Source organism: Nerophis lumbriciformis, linkage group LG25 (genome assembly GCF_033978685.3).
Source record: "Nerophis lumbriciformis linkage group LG25, RoL_Nlum_v2.1, whole genome shotgun sequence".
NCBI classification, from domain to species: domain Eukaryota; kingdom Metazoa; phylum Chordata; class Actinopteri; order Syngnathiformes; family Syngnathidae; genus Nerophis; species Nerophis lumbriciformis.
In genome coordinates this window covers 41,874,732-41,901,313 of record NC_084572.2, presented here as the reverse complement: position 1 = coordinate 41,901,313, position 26,582 = coordinate 41,874,732, and the positions used below count along the sequence as shown (strand labels likewise).

Here is a 26,582-nt window from a genome sequence, read left to right as displayed (position 1 = left end):
AAAGAGTTCCGTAAAATTGTTCAAAAAGAGTTCCATAAAATAGTTCAAAGAGAGTTCCATAAAATAGTTCAAAAAGAGTTCCATAAAATAGTTCAAAAAGAGTTCCATAAAATAGTTCAAAAAGAGTTCCATAAAATAGCTCAAAGAGAGTTCCATAAAATAGTTCAAAGAGAGTTCCATAAAATAGTTCAAAGAGAGTTCCATAAAATAGCTAAAAGAGAGTTCCATAAAATAGCTCAAAGAGAGTTCCATAAAATAGTTCAAAAAGAGTTCCATAAAATACTTCAAAGAGAGTTCCATAAAATAGTTCAAAAAGAGTTCCATAAAATAGTTCAAAAAGAGTTCCATAAAATAGTTCAAAAAGAGTTCCATAAAATAGTTCAAAGAGAGTTCGTAAAATAGTTCAAAGAGATTTCCATAAAATAGTTCAAAAAGAGTTCCATAAAATAGTTCAAATAGAGTTCCATAAAATAGTTCAAAAAGAGTTCCATAAAATAGTTCAAAAAGAGTTCCATAAAAATAGTTCAAAGAGAGTTCGTAAAATAGTTCAAAGAGATTTCCATAAAATAGTTCAAAAAGAGTTCCATAAAATAGTTCAAATAGAGTTCCATAAAATAGTTCAAAAAGAGTTCCATAAAATAGTTCAAAAAGAGTTCCATAAAATAGTTCAAAGAGAGTTCCATAAAATAGTTCAAAAAGAGGTGCATAAAATAGTTCAAAGAGATTTCCATAGTTCAAAGAGAGTTCCATAAAATAGTTCAAAAAGGGTTCCATAAAATAGTTCAAAGAGTTCCATAAAATAGTTCAAAGAGAGTTCCATAAAATAGTTCAAAGAGAGTTCCATAAAATTGTTCAAAGAGAGTTCGTAAAATAGTTCAAAGATATTTCCATAAAATAGTTCAAAGAGATTTCCATAGTTCAAAGAGAGTTCCATAAAATAGTTCAAAAAGAGTTCCATAAAATAGTTCAAAGAGAGTTCCATAAAATAGTTCAAAGAGAGTTCCATAAAATAGTTCAAAGAGAGTTCCATAAAATAGTTCAAAAAGAGTTCCATAAAATAGTTCAAAGAGAGTTCGTAAAATACTTCAAAAAGAGTTTGTCTGGAAATTGGGCAGATCCTGCAGCTTTGAAGTCACAGTGGAGTTTTACGAGCCTTCCTCCTGGTAGGCCCCAAAGACAGAAGTAATAGCAAAAATATCAATGATAGTTTAAAGAAAAATAATCGACTTTTGAAAATTATTAATTGAGAACTGCAATCGGACTAAAGAAAAACATTTTCAAGCAGCTCTACTATTCACTTTATGCCCGACTCAAGTGTTGTCATCAGCAATATTAAGCCGTTTATTATAACCTTGTTTCCCTTGTGTTGCGCAATACACAAACCACTACCAGTTCCTTCCCACTTTCTCATGCACGCTCGATCATTATTATGTGGAAAAAAAATGAAATATTGCCTTTTCCAAATGTCATAAATGTCTAATTGTGCTCCTTGTGCCTGACAGCGACTTTAATGCAGAACATATTTGCAGGGGTATTCCCATCCATCCTTCTCCTTACAGGTCCTCTCACACCAACCACCGGGTGGAGGAGAAGGAGGAGGAAAACGCCGACTCGCCAAAGAGCCGAGACGCCCGCCTGGAGGAGGAAGCCCGGCGGCTGAAGGAGGAGGTGGAGAAGCTGAGGGTGGAGATGGAGAAGCTGGAGGAGTCCCAGAAAGTGTGGGAGGAGCGGAAAGAGGAGGAGGAGAAGGAGGAGGAGGAGAAGGAGCGGGAGGAGGAGGAGAAGAAGGAGAAGGAGGAGGAGAAGGAGCCAGCGAACGAGGAGGCGGAGGAGAAGAGGAGAAAAGATGTGGAGGAGATGAGGAAGGAGCACAAGAAGGAGATCCAGAACCTGCAGGGAGAATACAACAGTGCTCAGATGCACCTGCAGGCTCGCATCGTGGCTCTGGAGAACGAGTGAGTCCAAACACTCACCTTCACAACATTCTTTACCTGTGGACTCACCTTCACAACATTCTTTACCTGTGGACTCACCTTCACAACATTCTTTACCTGTGGACTCACCTTCACAACATTCTTTACCTGTGGACTCACCTTCACAACATTCTTTACCTGTGGACTCACCTTCACAACATTCTTTACCTGTGGACTCACCTGTGGACTCACCTTCACAACATTCTTTACCTGTGGACTCACCTTCACAACATTCTTTACCTGTGGACTCACCTTCACAACATTCTTTACCTGTGGACTCACCTGTGGACTCACCTTCACAACATTCTTTACCTGTGGACTCACCTTCACAACATTCTTTACCTGTGGACTCACCTTCACAACATTCTTTACCTGTGGACTCACCTGTGGACTCACCTTCACAACATTCTTTACCTGTGGACTCACCTTCACAACATTCTTTACCTGTGGACTCACCTTCACAACATTCTTTACCTGTGGACTCACCTGTGGACTCACCTTCACAACATTGTTTACCTGTGGACTCACCTGTGGACTCACCTTCACAACATTCTTTACCTGTGGACTCACCTTCACAACATTCTTTACCTGTGGACTCACCTGTGGACTCACCTTCACAACATTCTTTACCTGTGGACTCACCTTCACAACATTCTTTACCTGTGGACTCACCTGTGGACTCACCTTCACAACATTCTTTACCTGTGGACTCACCTTCACAACATTCTTTACCTGTGGACTCACCTTCACAACATTCTTTACCTGTGGACTCACCTGTGGACTCACCTTCACAACATTCTTTACCTGTGGACTCACCTTCACAACATTCTTTACCTGTGGACTCACCTTCACAACATTCTTTACCTGTGGACTCACCTGTGGACTCACCTTCACAACATTCTTTACCTGTGGACTCACCTTCACAACATTCTTTACCTGTGGACTCACCTTCACAACATTCTTTACCTGTGGACTCACCTGTGGACTCACCTTCACAACATTCTTTACCTGTGGACTCACCTTCACAACATTCTTTACCTGTGGACTCACCTTCACAACATTCTTTACCTGTGGACTCACCTGTGGACTCACCTTCACAACATTGTTTACCTGTGGACTCACCTGTGGACTCACCTTCACAACATTCTTTACCTGTGGACTCACCTTCACAACATTCTTTACCTGTGGACTCACCTGTGGACTCACCTTCACAACATTCTTTACCTGTGGACTCACCTTCACAACATTCTTTACCTGTGGACTCACCTGTGGACTCACCTTCACAACATTCTTTACCTGTGGACTCACCTTCACAACATTCTTTACCTGTGGACTCACCTTCACAACATTCTTTACCTGTGGACTCACCTTCACAACATTCTTTACCTGTGGACTCACCTTCACAACATTCTTTACCTGTGGACTCACCTTCACAACATTATTTACCTGTGGACTCACCTGTGGACTCACCTTCACAACATTCTTTACCTGTGGACTCACCTTCACAACATTCTTTACCTGTGGACTCACCTTCACAACATTCTTTACCTGTGGACTCACCTGTGGACTCACCTTGACTACATTGTTTAACTGTGGACTCACCTTGACAACATTGTTTACCTGTGGACTCACATGTGGACTCACCTTCACAACATTGTTTAACTGTGGACTCACCTTGACAACATTGTTTACCTGTGGACTCACCTGTGGACTCACCTTCACAACATTGTTTAACTGTGGACTCACCTTGACAACATTGTTTAACTGTGGACTCACCTTGACAACATTGTTTACCTGTGGACTCACCTGTGGACTCACCTTGACAACATTGTTTAACTGTGGCCTCACCTTGACAACATTGTTTAACTGTGGACTCACCTTGACAACATTGTTTACCTGTGGACTCACCTGTGGACTCACCTTCACAACATTCTTTACCTGTGGACTCACCTTCACAACATTGTTTACCTGTGGACTCACCTTCACAACATTGTTTAACTTTGGACTCACCTGTGGACTCACCTTGACAACATTGTTTACCTGTGGACTCACCTGTGGACTCACCTTGACTACATTGTTTAACTGTGGACTCACCTTGACAACATTGTTTACCTGTGGACTCACATGTGGACTCACCTTCACAACATTGTTTAACTGTGGACTCACCTGTGGACTCACCTTCACAACATTCTTTACCTGTGGACTCACCTTCACAACATTGTTTAACTTTGGACTCACCTGTGGACTCACCTTGACAACATTGTTTACCTGTGGACTCACCTGTGGACTCACCTTGACAACATTGTTTAACTGTGGACTCACCTTGACAACATTGTTTACCTGTGGACTCACCTGTGGACTCACCTTGACTACATTGTTTAACTGTGGACTCACCTTGACAACATTGTTTACCTGTGGACTCACCTGTGGACTCACCTTGACTACATTGTTTAACTGTGGACTCACCTTGACAACATTGTTTACCTGTGGACTCACCTTGACAACATTGTTTACCTGTGGACTCACCTGTGGACTCACCTTGACTACATTGTTTAACTGTGGACTCACCTTGACTACATTGTTTAACTGTGGACTCACCTTCACAACATTGTTTACCTGTGGACTCACCTGTGGACTCACCTTGACTACATTGTTTAACTGTGGACTCACCTTGACAACATTGTTTACCTGTGGACTCACATGTGGACTCACCTTCACAACATTGTTTAACTGTGGACTCACCTTGACAACATTGTTTACCTGTGGACTCACATGTGGACTCACCTTGACAACATTGTTTAACTGTGGACTCACCTTGACAACATTGTTTACCTGTGGACTCACATGTGGACTCACCTTCACAACATTGTTTAACTGTGGACTCACCTTGACAACATTGTTTACCTGTGGACTCACCTGTGGACTCACCTTGACAACATTGTTTAACTGTGGACTCACCTTGACAACATTGTTTAACTATGGACTCACCTTGACAACATTGTTTAACTGTGGACTCACCTTGACAACATTGTTTAACTGTGGACTCACCTTGACAACATTGTTTAACTGTGGACTCACCTTGACAACATTGTTTAACTGTGGACTCACCTTGACAACATTGTTTAACTGTGGACTCACCTTGACAACATTGTTTAACTGTGGACTCACCTTGACAACATTGTTTAACTGTGGACTCACATTGACAACATTGTTTAACTGTGGACTCACCTTGACAACATTGTTTAACTATGGACTCACCTTGACAACATTGTTTAACTGTGGACTCACCTTGACAACATTGTTTAACTGTGGACTCACCTTGACAACATTGTTTAACTGTGGACTCACCTTGACAACATTGTTTAACTGTGGACTGACCTTGACAACATTGTTTAACTGTGGACTCACCTTGACAACATTGTTTAACTGTGGACTCACCTTGACAACATTGTTTAACTGTGGACTGACCTTGACAACATTGTTTAACTGTGGACTCACCTTGACAACATTGTTTAACTGTGGACTCACCTTGACAACATTGTTTAACTGTGGACTGACCTTGACAACATTGTTTAACTGTGGACTCACCTTGACAACATTGTTTAACTGTGGACTCACCTTCACAACATTGTTTAACTGTGGACTCACCTTGACAACATTGTTTAACTGTGGACTCACCTTGACAACATTGTTTAACTGTGGACTCACCTTGACAACATTGTTTAACTGTGGACTCACCTTGACAACATTGTTTAACTGTGGACTCACCTTGACAACATTGTTTAACTGTGGACTCACCTTGACAACATTGTTTAACTGTGGACTCACCTTGACAACATTGTTTAACTGTGGACTCACCTTGACAACATTGTTTAACTGTGGACTCACCTTGACAACATTGTTTAACTGTGGACTCACCTTGACAACATTGTTTAACTGTGGACTCACCTTCACAACATTGTTTAACTGTGGACTCACCTTGACAACATTGTTTACCTGTGGACTCACCTGTGGACTCACCTTGACAACATTGTTTACCTGTGGACTCACCTGTGGACTCACCTTGACAACATTGTTTACCTGTGGACTCACCTGTGGACACACCTTGACAACATTGTTTAACTGTGGACTCACCTTGACAACATTGTTTAACTGTGGCCTGACCTTGACAACATTGTTTAACTGTGGACTCACCTTGACAACATTGTTTACCTGTGGACTCACCTGTGGACTCACCTTCACAACATTGTTTAACTGTGGACTCACCTTGACAACATTGTTTAACTGTGGACTCACCTTGACAACATTGTTTACCTGTGGACTCACCTGTGGACTCACCTTCACAACATTGTTTAACTGTGGACTCACCTTGACAACATTGTTTAACTGTGGACTCACCTTGACAACATTGTTTACCTGTGGACTCACCTGTGGACTCACCTTGACAACATTGTTTAACTGTGGACTCACCTTGACAACATTGTTTACCTGTGGACTCACATGTGGACTCACCTTCACAACATTGTTTAACTGTGGACTCACCTTGACAACATTGTTTAACTGTGGACTCACCTGTGGACTCACCTTGACAACATTGTTTAACTGTGGACTCACCTTGACAACATTGTTTACCTGTGGACTCACCTGTGGACTCACCTTGACAACATTGTTTACCTGTGGACTCACCTGTGGACTCACCTTGACAACATTGTTTAACTGTGGACTCACCTTGACAACATTGTTTAACTGTGGCCTGACCTTGACAACATTGTTTAACTGTGGACTCACCTTGACAACATTGTTTACCTGTGGACTCACCTGTGGACTCACCTTCACAACATTGTTTAACTGTGGACTCACCTTCACAACATTGTTTAACTGTGGACTCACCTTGACAACATTGTTTACCTGTGGACTCACATGTGGACTCACCTTCACAACATTGTTTGTTTGTTGTCAAGGTGAGTCCACAGTTAAACAATGTTGTGAAGGTGAGTCCACAGTTAAACAATGTTTACCTGTGGACTCACATGTGGACTCACCTTCACAACATTGTTGTCAAGGTGAGTCCACAGTTAAACAATGTTGTCAAGGTGAGTCCACAGTTAAACAATGTTGTTAAGGTGAGTCCACAGTTAAACAATGTTGTCAAGGTGAGTCCACAGTTAAACAATGTTGTGAAGGTGAGTCCACAGTTAAACAATGTTTACCTGTGGACTAACATGTGGACTCACCTTCACAACATTGTTTAACTGTGGACTCACCTTGACAACATTGTTTAACTGCTGACTCACCTTGACAACATTGTTTACCTGTGAACTCACCTGTGGACTCACCTTGACAACATTGTTTACCTGTGGACTCACCTGTGGACTCACCTTGACAACATTGTTTACCTGTGGACTCACCTGTGGACTCACCTTGACAACATTGTTTAACTGTGGACTCACCTTGACAACATTGTTTACCTGTGGACTCACCTTCACAACATTGTTTAACTGTGGACTCACCTTGACAACATTGTTTAACTGTGGACTCACCTTGACAACATTGTTTAACTGTGGACTCACCTTGACAACATTGTTTAACTGTGGACTCACCTTGACAACATTGTTTACCTGTGGACTCACCTGTGGACTCACCTTGACAACATTGTTTAACTGTGGACTCACCTTGACAACATTGTTTACCTGTGGACTCACCTGTGGACTCACCTTCACAACATTGTTTAACTGTGGACTCACCTTGACAACATTGTTTAACTGTGGACTCACCTTGACAACATTGTTTACCTGTGGACTCACCTGTGGACTCACCTTCACAACATTGTTTAACTGTGGACTCACCTTGACAACATTGTTTACCTGTGGACTCACCTGTGGACTCACCTTCACAACATTGTTTAACTGTGGACTCACCTTGACAACATTGTTTAACTGTGGACTCACCTTGACAACATTGTTTACCTGTGGACTCACCTGTGGACTCACCTTCACAACATTGTTTAACTGTGGACTCACCTTGACAACATTGTTTAACTGTGGACTCACCTTGACAACATTGTTTAACTGTGGACTCACCTTGACAACATTGTTTAACTGTGGACTCACCTTGACAACATTGTTTAACTGTGGACTCACCTTGACAACATTGTTTAACTGTGGACTCACCTTGACAACATTGTTTAACTGTGGACTCACCTTGACAACATTGTTTACCTGTGGACTCACCTGTGGACTCACCTTGACAGCATTGTTTACCTGTGGACTCACCTGTGGACTCACCTTGACAACATTGTTTAACTGTGGACTCACCTTGACAACATTGTTTAACTGTGGACTCACCTTGACAACATTGTTTAACTGTGGACTCACCTTGACAACATTGTTTAACTGTGGACTCACCTTGACAACATTGTTTAACTGTGGACTCACCTTGACAACATTGTTTAACTGTGGACTCACCTTGACAACATTGTTTAACTGTGGACTCACCTTGACAACATTGTTTACCTGTGGACTCACCTGTGGACTCACCTTGACAGCATTGTTTACCTGTGGACTCACCTGTGGACTCACCTTGACAACATTGTTTAACTGTGGACTCACCTTGACAACATTGTTTAACTGTGGACTCACCTTGACAACATTGTTTAACTGTGGACTCACCATGACAACATTGTTTAACTGTGGACTCACCTTGACAACATTGTTTAACTGTGGACTCACCTTGACAACATTGTTTACCTGTGGACTCACCTGTGGACTCACCTTCACAACATTGTTTAACTGTGGACTCACCTTGACAACATTGTTTACCTGTGGACTCACCTGTGGACTCACCTTCACAACATTGTTTAACTGTGGACTCACCTTGACAACATTGTTTAACTGTGGACTCACCTTGACAACATTGTTTACCTGTGGACTCACCTGTGGACTCACCTTCACAACATTGTTTAACTGTGGACTCACCTTGAAAACATTGTTTAACTGTGGACTCACCTTCACAACATTGTTTAACTGTGGACTCACCTTCACAACATTGTTTAACTGTGGACTCACCTTCACAACATTGTTTAACTGTGGACTCACCTTCACAACATTGTTTAACTGTGGACTCACCTTGACAACATTGTTTACCTGTGGACTCACCTGTGGACTGACCTTGACAACATTGTTTAACTGTGGCTTGACCTTGCCAGGCTGCGTGAGCGGGAGGAGCGATGCAGGAGGAGAGAACCTCCGAGTGAAGACCTCCAGCTGGGTAAACTCCAGGAGAGACTGGCAGAGAGAGATCAACTCATCAAACGCTTAGTGGTGGGACAACACATGCTAATTTGACACCATTCACACACACATTGCTATTTCATTTGGGGATTTACCAACTTTATTGGTTCCTGAAGAGGTTTTATGAATCAGTGAAGCACATTTATCCACAAAAACAATGTCAATATGAATCAACTTACTGCTTCGGGGAAACTTAAAGGGTAACTTACAGGTTGCGCTTGTTTCCCCTCTCTCCTGTCCGCCATTTTACTCCACACCCTGCTTCTTCTTCTTCTTCTTTGTTATTTTTGGCGGATGGCACCATGCGCAAGTAAGACTAGCTCTGACGGCCTTAAACTGACTCAGCAGAACCACCTGTGGTTGTAGAGTGAGAATTACGGGTGCAAGTGTGTAGATGGTGCAGGGTGGAATATTACTGCCAAAAGTTTTTATTTGAAGAAAATGATTTCTATGCTTACAAATTGTTTTTTTAATTGAAGATGTTTTTGTTCTTTTACTTGCGAATCGTTTTTTTGTTAATTGAAGAAAATTATTTGTATACTTGCGAATAATTTTTTAAATTGAAGAAAATAATTTTTATACTTGACAGTGTTTTTCTTTTTTAATTTAAAAATGTTTTGTTTTTACTTGCAAATCGTTTTCTTTAATTGAAGAAAATATTTTTATACTTGCAAATGTTTTTTTAATTGAAGAAAACTGTATTTATACTTACAAATTATTTTTAAATTGTAGAAAATTGTTTTTATACTTTCCAATTGTTCTTTTAATTGACTTTTTTTTTTTTAACTTGCGAATCGTTTCTTGTTATTGAAGAAAATTGTTTTTATACTTGCAATTTTTTTTTAAATTAAAGAATGTTTTGTTTTTAGTTGCGAATCGTTTTTTAATTGAAGAAAATAATTTTTATACTTGCAAAAAGTTTTTCAAATTGAAGAATGTTTTGTTTTTACTTGCGAATCTTTTTTTTTTTCAATTGAAGAAAACTATTTACACTTACAAATTATTTTTAAATTGCAGAAATTTTACTTGAATAATTTTTTTTTAATTCCTGCCAATGTTTTTTTTAATTGAAGATTTTTTTGTTTTTTTTTACTTGCGAATTGTTTTTTGTTAATTGAAGAAATTTATTTGTATACTTGCAAATAATTTTTTAAATTGAAGAAAATAATTTTTATACTTGACAATGTTTTTTTTTTATTTAAAAATGTTTTGTTTTTACTTGCAAATCGTTTTCTTTAATTGAAGAAAATATTTTTATACTTGCAAATGTTTTTTTAATTGAAGAAAACGGTATTTATACTTACAAATTATTTTTAAATTGTAGAAAATTGTTTTATACTTTCCAATTGTTTTTTTAATTGACTTTTTTTTAACTTGCGAATCGTTTCTTTTTATTGAAGAAAATTGTTTTTATACTTGCAATTTTTTTTTACATTAAAGAATGTTTTGTTTTTAGTTGCGAATCGTTGTTTAATTGAAGAAAATAATTTTTATACTTGCAAAAAGTTTTTCAAATTGAAGAATGTTTTGTTTTTACTTGCGAATCATTTTTTTTTTTCAATTGAAGAAAACTATTTATACTTACAAATTATTTTTAAATTGCAGAAATTTTACTTGAATAATTTTTTTTAAATTCCTGCCAATGTTTTTTTAATTGAAGATTTTTTATTTATTTATTTGCGAATCATTTTTTCACTGAAGAAAAGTGTTTTGTACTTGCGAATACATTTTTTAATTGAAGAAAATAATTTTTATATTTGTAAATTGTTTTTTTAATTGAAGAAAATTGTTTTTATACTTTCAAATTGTTCTTTAATTGAAGAAAATTGTTTTTATACTTTCCAATTGTTTTTTTAATGGACTTTTTTTTAAACTTGCGAATCGTTTCTTGTTATTGAAGAAAATTGTTTTTATACTTGCAATTTTTTTTTAAATTAAAGAATGTTTTGTTTTTAGTTGCGAATCGTTTTTTAATTGAAGAAAATAATTTTTATACTTGCAAAAAGTTTTTCAAATTGAAGAATGTTTTGTTTTTACTTGCGAATCATTTTTTTTTTTCAATTGAAGAAAACTATTTATACTTACAAATTATTTTTAAATTGCAGAAATTTTACTTGAATAATTTTTTTTAAATTCCTGCCAATGTTTTTTTAATTGAAGATTTTTTATTTTTTTATTTGCGAATCATTTTTTCACTGAAGAAAAGTGTTTTGTACTTGCGAATACATTTTTTAATTGAAGAAAATAATTTTTATATTTGTAAATTGTTTTTTTAATTGAAGAAAATTGTTTTTATACTTTCAAATTGTTCTTTAATTGAAGAAAATTGTTTTTATACTTTCCAATTGTTTTTTTAATGGACTTTTTTTTAAACTTGCGAATCGTTTCTTGTTATTGAAGAAAATTGTTTTTATACTTGCAATTTTTTTTTAAATTAAAGAATGTTTTGTTTTTAGTTGCGAATCGTTTTTTAATTGAAGAAAATAATTTTTATACTTGCAAAAAGTTTTTCAAATTGAAGAATGTTTTGTTTTTACTTGCGAATCATTTTTTTTTTTCAATTGAAGAAAACTATTTATACCTACAAATTATTTTTAAATTGCAGAAATTTTACTTGAATCATTTTTTTTAAATTCCTGCCAATGTTTTTTTAATTGAAGATTTTTTATTTATTTATTTGCGAATCATTTTTTTAACTGAAGAAAAGTTGTTTATACTTGCGAATACATTTTTTTAATTGAAGAAAATAATTTTTATATTTGTAAATTGTTTTTTAATTGAAGAAAACGGTATTTATACTTACAAATTATTTTTAAATTGTAGAAAATTGTTTTTATACTTTCCAATTGTTTTTTTAATGGACTTTTTTTTAAACTTGCGAATCGTTTCTTGTTATTGAAGAAAATTGTTTTTATACTTGCAATTTTTTTTTTTAAATTAAAGAATGTTTTGTTTTTAGTTGCGAATCGTTTTTTAATTGAAGAAAATAATTTTTATACTTGCAAAAAGTTTTTCAAATTGAAGAATGTTTTGTTTTTACTTGCGAATCGTTTTTTTTTTCAATTGAAGAAAACTATTTATACTTACAAATTATTTTTAAATTGCAGAAATTTTACTTGAATAATTTTTTTTAAATTCCTGCCAATGTTTTTTTAATTGAAGATTTTTTATTTATTTATTTGCGAATCGTTTTTTTAACTGAAGAAAAGTGTTTTGTACTTGCGAATACATTTTTTTAATTGAAGAAAATAATTTTTATATTTGTAAATTGTTTTTTTAATTGAAGAAAATTGTTTTTATACTTTCAAATTGTTCTTTAATTGAAGAAAATTGTTTTTATACTTTCAAATTGTTCTTTAATTGAAGAAAATTGTTTTTATACTTGCCAATCCTTTGTTTTAATTGCAGAAATTTGTGTAGCCCTAAATTGTTTTTTTATTTGAAGACAATTATTTTTATAACTGTGAGTAATTTTTTTAATTGAAGAGAATTATATTTATACTTTCAAATTGTTTTTTTATTTGAAGAAAATAGTTTTTACACTTGCAAATCTTTTTTTGACTTGCAGAAAATAGCTTTTTTACTTGCCTTTTTGTGTTTGTCGAGTTTTGGCAGTGATTTCACTCCGTAGAAGAAGCTTTTATTACCCATTTTAAGAAGGTTCTATTATATGCCAAAAAATAAATAGTGATATATATATATATATATATATTTGTATCGTAAGAGGCTGCCGTATATACCAAAATATGGATTTTAGGGCCTATTTGTATTCATGAAAACATGTGAAAAATGGACTTACTCATAAAAAGCCCCCAAAAATTATATTTTTGATATTTGCATTTTTGAGTTGTGTTGGCCCGCACGCATATTTTTTAAATAAAATCAAACAAAAAAAACATTAAAAATGTAGAAAATAGACGTAATGTAAGGAGAAACACTTTACATGTTTATACTAATAACAAATAATCATATGCCGTGCCACTTATTACACAAAGTTTTGTCGTTAAATATTTATAACGTCTGTTTTTTTAGCGTGTATTATTTTTCGACGCACTAAAAAATACACTTCATTTTTAGACTTTTCAGTGTGCAACCCTGGGTGCTAAAAAAAAAAAGTGAACACGACTTTTCTAAACCCAATAATAAGTCACTGGAAAACATTTTGTAGAAAAATATTGGGAGTTATTGAAGGAAAATAATTGATCCTTTTTAAACATGTTTTGTTTTTTTGCCTGTTGAAAAATGTTTTGTTTTTACTTGCAAATCGTTTTCTTTAATTGAAGAAAATATTTTTATACTTGCAAATGTTTTTTTAATTGAAGAAAACGGTATTTATACTTACAAATTATTTTTAAATTGTAGAAAATTGGTTTATACTTTACAATTGTATTTTTAATTGACTTTTTTTTAAACTTGCGAATCGTTTCTTGTTATTGAAGAAAATTGTTTTTATACTTGCAATTTTTTTTTAAATTAAAGACTGTTTTGTTTTTAGTTGCGAATCGTTTTTTAATTGAAGAAAATAATTTTTATACTTGCAAAAAGTTTTTCAAATTGAAGAATGTTTTGTTTTTACTTGCGAATCGTTTTTTTTCAATTGAAGAAAACTATTTATACTTACAAATTATTTTTAAATTTCAGAAATTTTACTGGAATAATTTTTTTTTAATTCCTGCCAATGTTTTTTTTAATTGAAGATTTTTTTGTTTTTTTTTACTTGCGAATCGTTTTTTGTTAATTGAAGAAATTTATTTGTATACTTGCAAATAATTTTTTAAATTGAAGAAAATAATTTTTATACTTGACAATGTTTTTTTTTAATTTAAAAATGTTTTGTTTTTACTTGCAAATCGTTTTCTTTAATTGAAGAAAATATTTTTATACTTGCAAATGTTTTTTTAATTGAAGAAAACGGTATTTATACTTACAAATTATTTTTAAATTGTAGAAAATTGTTTTTATACTTTCCAATTGTTTTTTTAATTGACTTTTTTTTAACTTGCGAATCGTTTCTTTTTATTGAAGAAAATTGTTTTTATACTTGCATTTTGTTTTTTAAATTAAAGAATGTTTTGTTTTTAGTTGCGAATCGTTTTTTAATTGAAGAAAATAATTTTTATACTTGCAAAAAGTTTTTCAAATTGAAGAATGTTTTGTTTTTACTTGCGAATCATTTTTTTTTTCAATTGAAGAAAACTATTTATACTTACAAATTATTTTTAAATTGCAGAAATTTTACTTGAATAATTTTTTTTAATTCCTGCCAATGTTTTTTTTAATTGAAGATTTTTTTGTTTTTTTACTTGCGAATCGTTTTTTGTTAATTAAAGAAAATTATTTGTATACTTGCGAATAATTTTTTAAATTGAAGAAAATAATTTTTATACTTGACAGTGTTTTTCTTTTTTAATTTAAAAATGTTTTGTTTTTACTTGCAAATCGTTTTCTTTAATTGAAGAAAATATTTTTATACTTGCAAATGTTTTTTTAATTGAAGAAAACGGTATTTATACTTACAAATTATTTTTAAATTGTAGAAAATTGTTTTATACTTTCCAATTGTTTTTTTAATTGACTTTTTTTTAACTTGCGAATCGTTTCTTTTTATTGAAGAAAATTGTTTTTATACTTGCATTTTTTTTTTTAAATTAAAGAATGTTTTGTTTTTAGTTGCGAATCGTTTTTTAATTGAAGAAAATAATTTTTATACTTGCAAAAAGTTTTTCAAATTGAAGAATGTTTTGTTTTTACTTGCGAATCGTTTTTTTTTTTTCAATTGAAGAAAACTATTTATACTTACAAATTATTTTTAAATTGCAGAAATTTTACTTGAATGTATTTTTTTTAATTCCTGCCAATGTTTTTTTAAATAGAAGATTTTTTATTTATTTATTTGCGAATCATTTTTTAACTGAAGAAAAGTGTTTTATACTTGCGAATACATTTTTTTAATTGAAGAAAATAATTTTTATATTTGTAAATTGTTTTTTTAATTGAAGAAAATTGTTTTTATACTTTCAAATTGTTCTTTAATTGAAGAAAATTGTTTTTATACTTTCCAATTGTTTTTTTAATTGACTTTTTTTTAACTTGCGAATCGTTTCTTGTTATTGAAGAAAATTGTTTTTATACTTGCAATTTTTTTTTAAATTAAAGAATGTTTTGTTTTTAGTTGCGAATCGTTTTTTAATTGAAGAAAATAATTTTTATACTTGCAAAAAGTTTTTCAAATTGAAGAATGTTTTGTTTTTACTTGCGAATCGGTTTTTTTCAATTGAAGAAAACTATTTATACTTACAAATTATTTTTAAATTGCAGAAATTTTACTTGAATAATTTTTTTTTTAATTCCTGCCAATGTTTTTTTTAATTGAAGATTTTTTTGTTTTTTTTTACTTGCGAATCGTTTTTTGTTAATTGAAGAAATTTATTTGTATACTTGCAAATAATTTTTTAAATTGAAGAAAATAATTTTTATACTTGACAATGTTTTTTTTTAATTTAAAAATGTTTTGTTTTTAGTTGCGAATCGTTTTTTAATTGAAGAAAATAATTTTTATACTTGCAAAAAGTTTTTCAAATTGAAGAATGTTTTGTTTTTACTTGCGAATCATTTTTTTTTTCAATTGAAGAAAACTATTTATACTTACAAATTATTTTTAAATTGCAGAAATTTTACTTGAATAATTTTTTTTAATTCCTGCCAATGTTTTTTTTAATTGAAGATTTTTTTGTTTTTTTACTTGCGAATCGTTTTTTGTTAATTAAAGAAAATTATTTGTATACTTGCGAATAATTTTTTAAATTGAAGAAAATAATTTTTATACTTGACAGTGTTTTTCTTTTTTAATTTAAAAATGTTTTGTTTTTACTTGCAAATCGTTTTCTTTAATTGAAGAAAATATTTTTATACTTGCAAATGTTTTTTTAATTGAAGAAAACGGTATTTATACTTACAAATTATTTTTAAATTGTAGAAAATTGTTTTTATACTTTCCAATTGTTTTTTTAATTGACTTTTTTTTAAACTTGCGAATCGTTTCTTATTATTGAAGAAAATTGTTTTTATACTTGCAATTTTTTTTAAATTAAAGAATGTTTTGTTTTTAGTTGCGAATCGTTTTTTAATTGAAGAAAATAATTTTTATACTTGCAAAAAGTTTTTCAAATTGAAGAATGTTTTGTTTTTACTTGCGAATCGTTTTTTTTTCCAATTAAAGAAAACTATTTATACTTACAAATTATTTTTAAATTGCAGAAATTTTACTTGAATATTTTTTTTAAAATTCCTGACAATGTTTTTTTTAATTGAAGATTTTTTATTTATTTATTTGTGGATCGTTTTTTAACTGAAGAAAAGTGTTTTGTACTTGCGAATACATTTTTTTAATTGAAGAAAATAATTGTTATATTTGTAAATTGTTTTTTTAATTGAAGAAAGTTGTTTTTATACTTTCAAATTGTTCTTTAATTGAAGAAAATTGTTTTTATACTTTCCAATTGTTTTTTTAATTGACTTTTTTTTAAACTTGCGAATCGTTTCTTGTTATTGAAGAAAATTGTTTTTATACTTGCAATTTTTTTTTAAATTAAAGAATGTTTTGTTTTTAGTTGCGAATCGTTTTTTAATTGAAGAAAATAATTTTTATACTTGCAAAAAGTTTTTCAAATTGAAGAATGTTTTGTTTTTACTTGCGAATCATTTTTTTTTTCAATTGAAGAAAACTATTTATACTTACAAATTATTTTTAAATTGCAGAAATTTTACTTGAATAATTTTTTTTTAATTCCTGCCAATGTTTTTTTTAATTGAAGATTTTTTTGTTTTTTTTACTTGCGAATTGTTTTTTGTTAATTGAAGAAATTTATTTGTATACTTGCAAATAATTTTTTTAATTGAAGAAAATAATTTTTATACTTGACAATGTTTTTTTTTAATTAAAAAATGTTTTGTTTTTACTTGCAAATCGTTTTCTTTAATTGAAGAAAATATTTTTATACTTGCAAATGTTTTTTTAATTGAAGAAAACGGTATTTATACTTACAAATTATTTTTAAATTGTAGAAAATTGTTTTTATACTTTCCAATTGTTTTTTTAATTGACTTTTTTTTAACTTGCGAATCGTTTCTTTTTATTGAAGAAAATTGTTTTTATACTTGCATTTTGTTTTTTAAATTAAAGAATGTTTTGTTTTTAGTTGCGAATCGTTTTTTAATTGAAGAAAATAATTTTTATACTTGCAAAAAGTTTTTCAAATTGAAGAATGTTTTGTTTTTACTTGCGAATCTTTTTTTTTTTTCAATTGAAAACTATTTATACTTACAAATTATTTTTAAATTGCAGAAATTTTACTTGAATAATTGTTTTTTAATTCCTGCCAATGTTTTTTTAATTGAAGATTTTTTATTTATTTATTTGCGAATCATTTTTTTAACTGAAGAAAAGTTTTTTATACTTGCAAATACAATTTTTTAATTGAAGAAAATAATTTTTATATTTGTAAATTGTTTTTTTAATTGAAGAAAATTGTTTTTATACTTCAAATTGTTCTTTAATTGAAGAAAATTGTTTTTAGTTGCGAATCGTTTTTTAATTGAAGAAAATAATTTTTATACTTGCAAAAAGTTTTTCAAATTGAAGAATGTTTTGTTTTTAGTTGCGAATCGTTTTTTTTTCAATTGAAGAAAACTATTTATACTTACAAATTATTTTTAAATTGCAGAAATTTTACTTGAATAATTTTTTTTTAATTCCTGACAATGTTTTTTTAAATTGAAGATTTTTTATTTATTGATTTGCGAATCGTTTTTTAACTGAAGAAAAGTGTTTTGTACTTGCGAATACATTTTTTTAATTGAAGAAAATAATTTTTATATTTGTAAATTGTTTTTTTAATTGAAGAAAATTGTTTTTATACTTTCAAATTGTTCTTTAATTGAAGAAAATTGTTTTTATACTTGCCAATCCTTTGTTTTAATTGCAGAAATTTGTGTAGCCCTAAATTGTTTTTTATTTGAAGACAATTATTTTTATAATTGTAAGTAATTTTTTGAATTGAAGAGAATTATATTTATACTTTCAAATTCTAATTTTTTTTTAAATTAAAGAATGTTTTGTTTTTAGTTGCGAATCGTTTTTTAATTGAAGAAAATAATTTTTATACTTGCAAAAAGTTTTTCAAATTGAAGAATGTTTTGTTTTTACTTGCGAATCATTTTTTTTTTCAATTGAAGAAAACTATTTATACTTACAAATTATTTTTAAATTGCAGAAATTTTACTTGAATAATTTTTTTAAATTCCTGCCAATGTTTTTTTAATTGAAGATTTTTTATTTTTTTATTTGCGGATCGTTTTTTAACTGAAGAAAAGTGTTTTGTACTTGCGAATACATTTTTTTAATTGAAGAAAATAATTTTTATATTTGTAAATTGTTTTTTTAATTGAAGAAAATTGTTTTTATACTTTCAAATTGTTCTTTAATTGAAGAAACTTGTTTTTATACTTGCCAATCCTTTGTTTTAATTGCAGAAATTTGTGTAGCCCTAAATTGTTTTTTATTTGAAGACAATTATTTTTATAATTGTGAGTAATTTTTTTAATTGAAGAGAATTATATTTATACTTTCAAATTGTTTTTTTATTTGAAGAAAATAGTTTTTACACTTGCAAATCTTTTTTTGACTTGCAGAAAATAGCTTTTTTACTTGCCTTTTTGTGTTTGTCGAGTTTTGGCAGTGATTTCACTCCGTAGAAGAAGCTTTTATTACCCATTTTAAGAAGGTTCTATTATATGCCAAAAAATAAATAGTGATATATATATATATATATGTATCGTAAGAGGCTGCCGTATATACCAAAATATGGATTTTAGGGCCTATTTGTATTCATGAAAACATGTGAAAAATGGACTTACTCATAAAAAGCCCCAAAAAATTATATTTTTGATATTTGCATTTTTGAGTTGTGTTGGCCCGCACGCATATTTTTTAAATAAAATCAAACAAAAAAAAAACATTAAAAATGTAGAAAATAGACGTAATGTAAGGAGAAACACTTTACATGTTTATACTAATAACAAATAATCATATGCCGTGCCACTTATTACACAAAGTTTTGTCGTTAAATATTCATAACGTCTGTTTTTTTTAGCGTTTATTATTTTTTGACGCACTAAAAAATACACTTCATTTTTAGACTTTTCAGTGTGCAACCCTGGGTGCTAAAAAAAAAAGTGAACACGACTTTTCTAAACCCAATAATAAGTCACTGGAAAACATTTTGTAGAAAAATATTGGGAGTTATTGAAGGAAAATAATTGATCCTTTTTAAACATGTTTTGTTTTTTTGCCTGTTGAAAAATCTGCTAAATACATTCAATGAAGGGACAAGCGGTGGAAAATGGATGGATGGATGGATTTAACTTATTTAAGCTTGTCAAAGTTTCACGTGCTGAGTATATACAGGTAAAAGCCAGTAAATTAGAATATTTTGAAAAACTTGATTTATTTCAGTAATTGCATTCAAAAGGTGTAACTTGTACATTATATTTATTCATTGCACACAGACTGATGCATTCAAATGTTTATTTCATTTAATTTTGATGATTTGAAGTGGCAACAAATGAAAATCCAAAATTCCGTGTGTCACAAAATTAGAATATTACTTAAGGCTAATACAAAAAAGGGATTTTTAGAAATGTTGGCCAACTGAAAAGTATGAAAATGAAAAATATGAGCATGTACAATACTCAATACTTGGTTGGAGCTCCTTTTGCCTCAATTACTGCGTTAATGCGGCGTGGCATGGAGTCGATGAGTTTCTGGCACTGCTCAGGTGTTATGAGAGCCCAGGTTGCTCTGATAGTGGCCTTCAACTCTTCTGCGTTTTTGGGTCTGGCATTCTGCATCTTCCTTTTCACAATACCCCACAGATTTTCTATGGGGCTAAGGTCAGGGGAGTTGGCGGGCCAATTTAGAACAGAAATACCATGGTCCGTAAACCAGGCACGGGTAGATTTTGCGCTGTGTGCAGGCGCCAAGTCCTGTTGGAACTTGAAATCTCCATCTCCATAGAGCAGGTCAGCAGCAGGAAGCATGAAGTGCTCTAAAACTTGCTGGTAGACGGCTGCGTTGACCCTGGATCTCAGGAAACAGAGTGGACCGACACCAGCAGATGACATGGCACCCCAAACCATCACTGATGGTGGAAACTTTACACTAGACTTCAGGCAACGTGGATCCTGTGCCTCTCATGTCTTCCTCCAGACTCTGGGACCTCGATTTCCAAAGGAAATGCAAAATTTGCATGGTTGGGTGATGGTTTGGGGTGCCATGTCATCTGCTGGTGTCGGTCCACTCTGTTTCCTGAGATCCAGGGTCAACGCAGCCGTCTACCAGCAAGTTTTAGAGCACTTCATGCTTCCTGCTGCTGACCTGCTCTATAGAGATGGAGATTTCAAGTTCCAACAGGACTTGGCACCTGCACACAGCGCAAAATCTACCCGTGCCTGGTTTACGGACCATGGTATTTCTGTTCTAAATTGGCCCGCCAACTCCCCTGACCTTAGCCCCATAGAAAATCTGTGGGGTATTGTGAAAAGGAAGATGCAGAATGCCAGACCCAAAAACGCAGAAGAGTTGAAGGCCACTATCAGAGCAACCTGGGCTCTCATAACACCTGAGCAGTGCCAGAAACTCATCGACTCCATGCCACGCCGCATTAACGCAGTAATTGAGGCAAAAGGAGCTCCAACCAAGTATTGAGTATTGTACATGCTCATATTTTTCATTTTCACACTTTTCAGTTGGCCAACATTTCTAAAAATCCCTTTTTTTGTATTAGCCTTAAGTAATATTCTAATTTTGTGACACACGGAATTTTGGATTTTCATTTGTTGCCACTTCAAATCATCAAAATTCAATGAAATAAACATTTGAATGCATCAGTCTGTGTGCAATGAATAAATATAATGTACAAGTTACACCTTTTGAATGCAATTACTGAAATAAATCAAGTTTTTCAAAATATTCTAGTTTACTGGCTTTTACCTGTAAAGCACATGAAACAAGCCTGGAATAAATGAACGTATAATAATAAATCAATGTTCAGACGCACTAACAACGAGGCCTTTCTTCATCCTTTTCCTCCCTGCAGGAAGAACGGCATCAGCTGCAGCTCCACCCCCCTGTCGCCGGGGACAACGGCAGCCCCAGGCTCCGGGACAACAAGCCCCGCCCCGTTAGCACCACGCCAACTATGAGGGTAAGTGTGTGTGTGTGTGTGTGTGTGTGTGTGTGTGTGTGTGCTCATGCAAAGACTGAGTTCATTAAAGTGAACTTCTTCCTGCTAGAAGGGATTGTTGGACTCCAGCCTAGTTTTCTTTTGGGAACATGAGGTAGTTACTCAGCCGATCTGGACCACTTGTCCCCAGTGTGTGTGTGTGTGTGTGTGTGTGAGTGTGTGTGTGTGTGTGTGGCCAAATCACATGTTACTGCATAAACGCCACACATCTTTAATCACTAGGAAAGAGGCAGCAAGTGAGTGTGGAGCTGTGCCTAATGTTGTGTCTCTTTTGTTTTAATTCCAATTTATATTCAAAATAATAACTGGCTTATAGTCAGTTTTTTTTTTTTTAATATAGTGTATATATTATAGTTTGGCTTTAATATAGTTGAGATATATATCAACTATTATATAGCCAAACTATATACATTTCATTTTTTTATGGATACCCCAAAATAATTAGAATTGAGGACTTGAAGGAGGTTCAGCAGAAAAATACATCTTCTAAATGAACTTTGGCCACATAATAATTAATGTTGTTTTAAATCTGCTAATAACTTTAGCTATGTTGAAGGCAAAATAGCTTCAATTTTAGTTCCTACGAAAAAAAATGTATTGTTAGGCTAGAGGGAAGTGCAGCCGCCGCTTCAATTTCATTTATACATACATATATATATATATATATATATATATATATATATATATATATATATTCATGCACACACACACACACACACACACACACACACACACACACACACACACACACACACACACACACACACACACACACACACACACACACACACACACACACACACACACACACACACACACACACACACACACACATTCAGCCGGCCTCCGTAGCTCCCACTCCCTCCCCTCTGTTGCAAGTTTTGTTGATTCTATGTAACACGTTTATGTGTGCTATGGCTATGAGTTTTTTCCCCCTTGTTCCCAGTCTGGACCCCCTACCTGGAGTACAGCCTTTGACTGACTTTTTTTTTTTTACTCACTCCCGCCCTCTCCACGTTTACCTGTTTCTCACCTTTTTTTGTAAGGGCCGCCGAAAGTTGGCAGACCCGTCAGCGATCCGGTTCTGTCTCCCTGTAATGTTTGATCCTGTTCTGTCTCCCTGTAATGTTTGATCCGGTTCTGTCTCCCTGTAATGTTTGATCCTGTTCTGTCTACCTGTATCTCACCTTTTTTGTAAGGGGCTCCGTTGCCATACCCGTCAGCGATCCTGTTCTGTCTCCATGCAATGTTTGATCCTGTTCTGTCTACCTGTATCTCACCTTTTTTGTAAGGGGCGCCGTTGGCAGACCCGTCAGCGATCCTGTTCTGTCTCCATGCAATGTTTGATCCGGTTCTGTCTACCTGTATCTCACCTTTTTTGTAAGGGGCTCCGTTGCCATACCCGTCAGCGATCCTGTTCTGTCTCCATGCAATGTTTGATCCTGTTCTGTCTACCTGTATCTCACCTTTTTTGTAAGGGGCGCCGTTGGCAGACCCGTCAGCGATCCTGTTCTGTCTCCATGCAATGTTTGATCCGGTTCTGTCTACCTGTATCTCACCTTTTTTGTAAGGGGCTCCGTTGCCATACCCGTCAGCGATCCTGTTCTGTCTCCATGCAATGTTTGATCCTGTTCTGTCTACCTGTATCTCACCTTTTTTGTAAGGGGCGCCGTTGGCAGACCCGTCAGCGATCCTGTTCTGTCTCCATGCAATGTTTGATCCTGTTCTGTCTACCTGTATCTCACCTTTTTTGTAAGGGGCGCCGTTGCCATACCCGTCAGCGATCCTGTTCTGTCTCCATGCAATGTTTGATCCTGTTCTGTCTACCTGTATCTCACCTTTTTTGTAAGGGGCGCCGTTGGCAGACCCGTCAGTGATCCTGTTCTGTCTCCATGTAATGTTTGATCTTTTTCTGTCTCCCTGTAATGTTTGATCCTGTACTGTCTCCCTGTACTGTTTGATCATGTTCTGTCTCCCTGTAATGTTTGATCCTGTTCTGTCTCACTGTAATGTTTGATCCTGTTCTGTCTCCCTGTAATGTTTGATCCTGTTCTGTCTCCCTGTAATGTTTGATCCTGTTCTGTCTCCCTGTAATGTTTGATCCTGTTCTGTCTCCCTGTAATGTTTGATCCTGTTCTGTCTCCCTGTAATGTTTGATCCTGTTCTGTCTCCCTGTAATGTTTGATCCTGTTCTGTCTCCCTGTAATGTTTGATCCTGTTCTGTCTCCCTGTAATGTTTGATCCTGTTCTGTCTCCCTGTAATGTTTGTCTGATCTTGAATGGGATTGTGCTGAAAATCTCAATTTCCCCTCCAGGATAAATTAAGTACTTCTGATTCTGATATATATTATATATACATATGAATACGTACACACACACACACACACACACACACACACACACATATATATATATATATATATATATATATATATGTATGTGTGGGGAAAAAAATCACAAGACTACTTCATCTCTACAGGCCTGTTTCATGAGGGGTTCCCTCAATCATCAGGAGATTTTAATGGAAGCATTCACATACCATGGTTTATATAGGGCACAGAGTGGGTGGGTACAGGCTGGCGTAGGGGCGTGGTGATTGGCTCATGTGTTACCTAGGAGGTGTTTCCGTCTGTGGCGGCATGCTGATACAATTTCGCTGCGCTTGTTGAGGGATGACAGGTCTGGACGGTAAATAATAAACAGTTTCTCTTTCAAGCATAGGTTGCATCTTTTATTACCACTATTGTAAGGTGTGCTGGATGCAAGAATTTGCCATGTTATTGAATATTCAACATTATTGTCTTTGAGGTCCCAAATGTGTTTGCTGAGTTCTGTGGTATTCCGCAGGTTCTGGTTCCTGAAAGAAGCCTTGTGATTGTTCCATCTGGTTTTAAACTCTCCCTCGGTTAATCCTACATATGTGTCGGATGTGTTAATGTCTTTGCGTGTTACCTTAGATTGGTAAACAACTGATGTTTGTAAGCACCCCCCGTTGAGAGGGCAATCAGGTTTCTTGCGGCAGTTGCAGCCTTTGTTGGTTTTGGGGGTCGCTCTGTCCGGGGGCCGACGGCGCATTTGCAATTGTTTTGTTGTGGTTTGAGATAATTTGTCGTATATTGTTCATGCAGCTGTAGCTCAATTTAATGTTGTTCTTGTTGAATACTTTTCTTAGGGTGTTGCCTTTGGGGAAGTGGGAGATGAAGTAGTCTTGTGATTTTTTTCCCCACACATACATATATATATATATATATATATATATATATATATATATACACACACACACACACACACACACACACGCACACACATTCAGTCGGCCTCGGTAGCTCCCACTCCCTCCCCTCTGTTGCAAGTTTTGTTGATTCTATGTAACACGTTTATGTGTGCTATGGCTATGAGTTTTTTTCCCCTTGTTCCCCAGTCTGGACCCCCTACCTGGAGTACAGCCTTTGACTGAATTTTTTTTTTTTTTTTTTTACTCACTCCCGCCCTCCCAACGTTTACCTGTTTCTCACCTTTTTTTGTAAGGGCCGCCGAAAGTTGGCAGACCCGTCAGCGATCCTGTTCTGTCTCCCTGTAATGTTTGATCCTGTTCTGTCTCCATGCAATGTTTGATCCTGTTCTGTCTACCTGTATCTCACCTTTTTTGTAAGGGGCTCCGTTGCCATACCGGTCAGCGATCCTGTTCTGTCTCCATGCAATGTTTGATCCTGTTCTGTCTACCTGTATCTCACCTTTTTTGTAAGGGGCGCCGTTGGCAGACCCGTCAGCGATCCTGTTCTGTCTCCATGCAATGTTTGATCCTGTTCTGTCTACCTGTATCTCACCTTTTTTGTAAGGGGCGCCGTTGGCAGACCCGTCAGTGATCCTGTTCTGTCTCCATGTAATGTTTGATCTTTTTCTGTCTCCCTGTAATGTTTGATCCTGTACTGTCTCCCTGTACTGTTTGATCATGTTCTGTCACCCTGTAATGTTTGATCCTGTTCTGTCTCTCTGTAATGTTTGATCCGGTTCTGTCTCCCTGTAATGTTTGATCCTGTTCTGTCTCCCTGTAATGTTTGATCCTGTACTGTCTCCCTGTACTGTTTGATCATGTTCTGTCTCCCTGTAATGTTTGATCCTGTTCTGTCTCTCTGTAATGTTTGATCCTGTTCTGTCTCCCTGTAATATGTTTGATCCTGTTCTGTCTCCCTGTAATGTTTGATCGTGTACTGTCTCTCTGTAATGTTTGATCCTGTTCTGTCTCCCTGTAATGTTTGATCCTGTTCTGTCTCCCTGTAATGTTTGATCCTGTTCTGTCTCCCTGTAATGTTTGATCCTGTTCTGTCTCCCTGTAATGTTTGATCCTGTTCTGTCTCCCTGTACTGTTTGATCATGTTCTGTCTCCCTGTAATGTTTGATCCTGTTCTGTCTCTCTGTAATGTTTGATCCTGTTCTGTCTCCCTGTAATGTTTGATCCTGTTCTGTCTCCCTGTAATGTTTGATCCTGTACTGTCTCTCTGTAATGTTTGATCCTGTTCTGTCTCCCTGTAATGTTTGATCCTGTTCTGTCTCCCTGTAATGTTTGATCCTGTTCTGTCTCCCTGTAATGTTTGTCTGATCTTGAATGGGATTGTGCTGAAAATCTCAATTTCCCCTCCGGGATAAATTAAGTACTTCTGATTCTGATATATATATATATATATATATATATATATATATATATATATATATATATAGTCAAGGTTTCTGTGGTTTATCCATTATACAGTCCTCAGTGCTTTCGGGGGATTTTTCCTCCCCTGAAGAGCAGAGAAACCTGCGAAAGAGGCTTGTCGGGATGAAATAGCCTCTGCGTTTTTTCCTGACTTAACGTACAAACCCCGTTTCCATATGAGTTGGGAAATTGTGTTAGATGTAAACATAAACGGAATACAATGATTTGCAAATCCTTTTCAAGCCATATTCAGTTGAATATGCTACAAAGACAACATATTTGATGTTCAAACTCATAAACGTTTTTTTTTTTTTTGCAAATA

At 33.9% G+C, this 26,582-nt stretch overlaps 1 protein-coding gene across 3 annotated transcripts in view; it reads left to right on the top strand.

Annotated features, from left to right (window-relative positions):
- fam184b (family with sequence similarity 184 member B) overlaps positions 1-26,582 on the top strand; it is a 165,037-nt gene that overhangs the window by 83,757 nt on the left and 54,698 nt on the right. For 2 of the 3 annotated variants that reach the window (XM_061984444.2, XM_061984446.1), the window contains 3 exons: positions 1,530-1,955; positions 9,178-9,292; positions 21,418-21,525. In XM_061984444.2, the coding sequence (XP_061840428.1) occupies positions 1,530-1,955; positions 9,178-9,292; positions 21,418-21,525 (649 nt within the window). The remainder of the gene's footprint in view (positions 1-1,529; positions 1,956-9,177; positions 9,293-21,417; positions 21,526-26,582) is intronic. The other variant, XM_061984445.2, reaches the window with a different exon arrangement.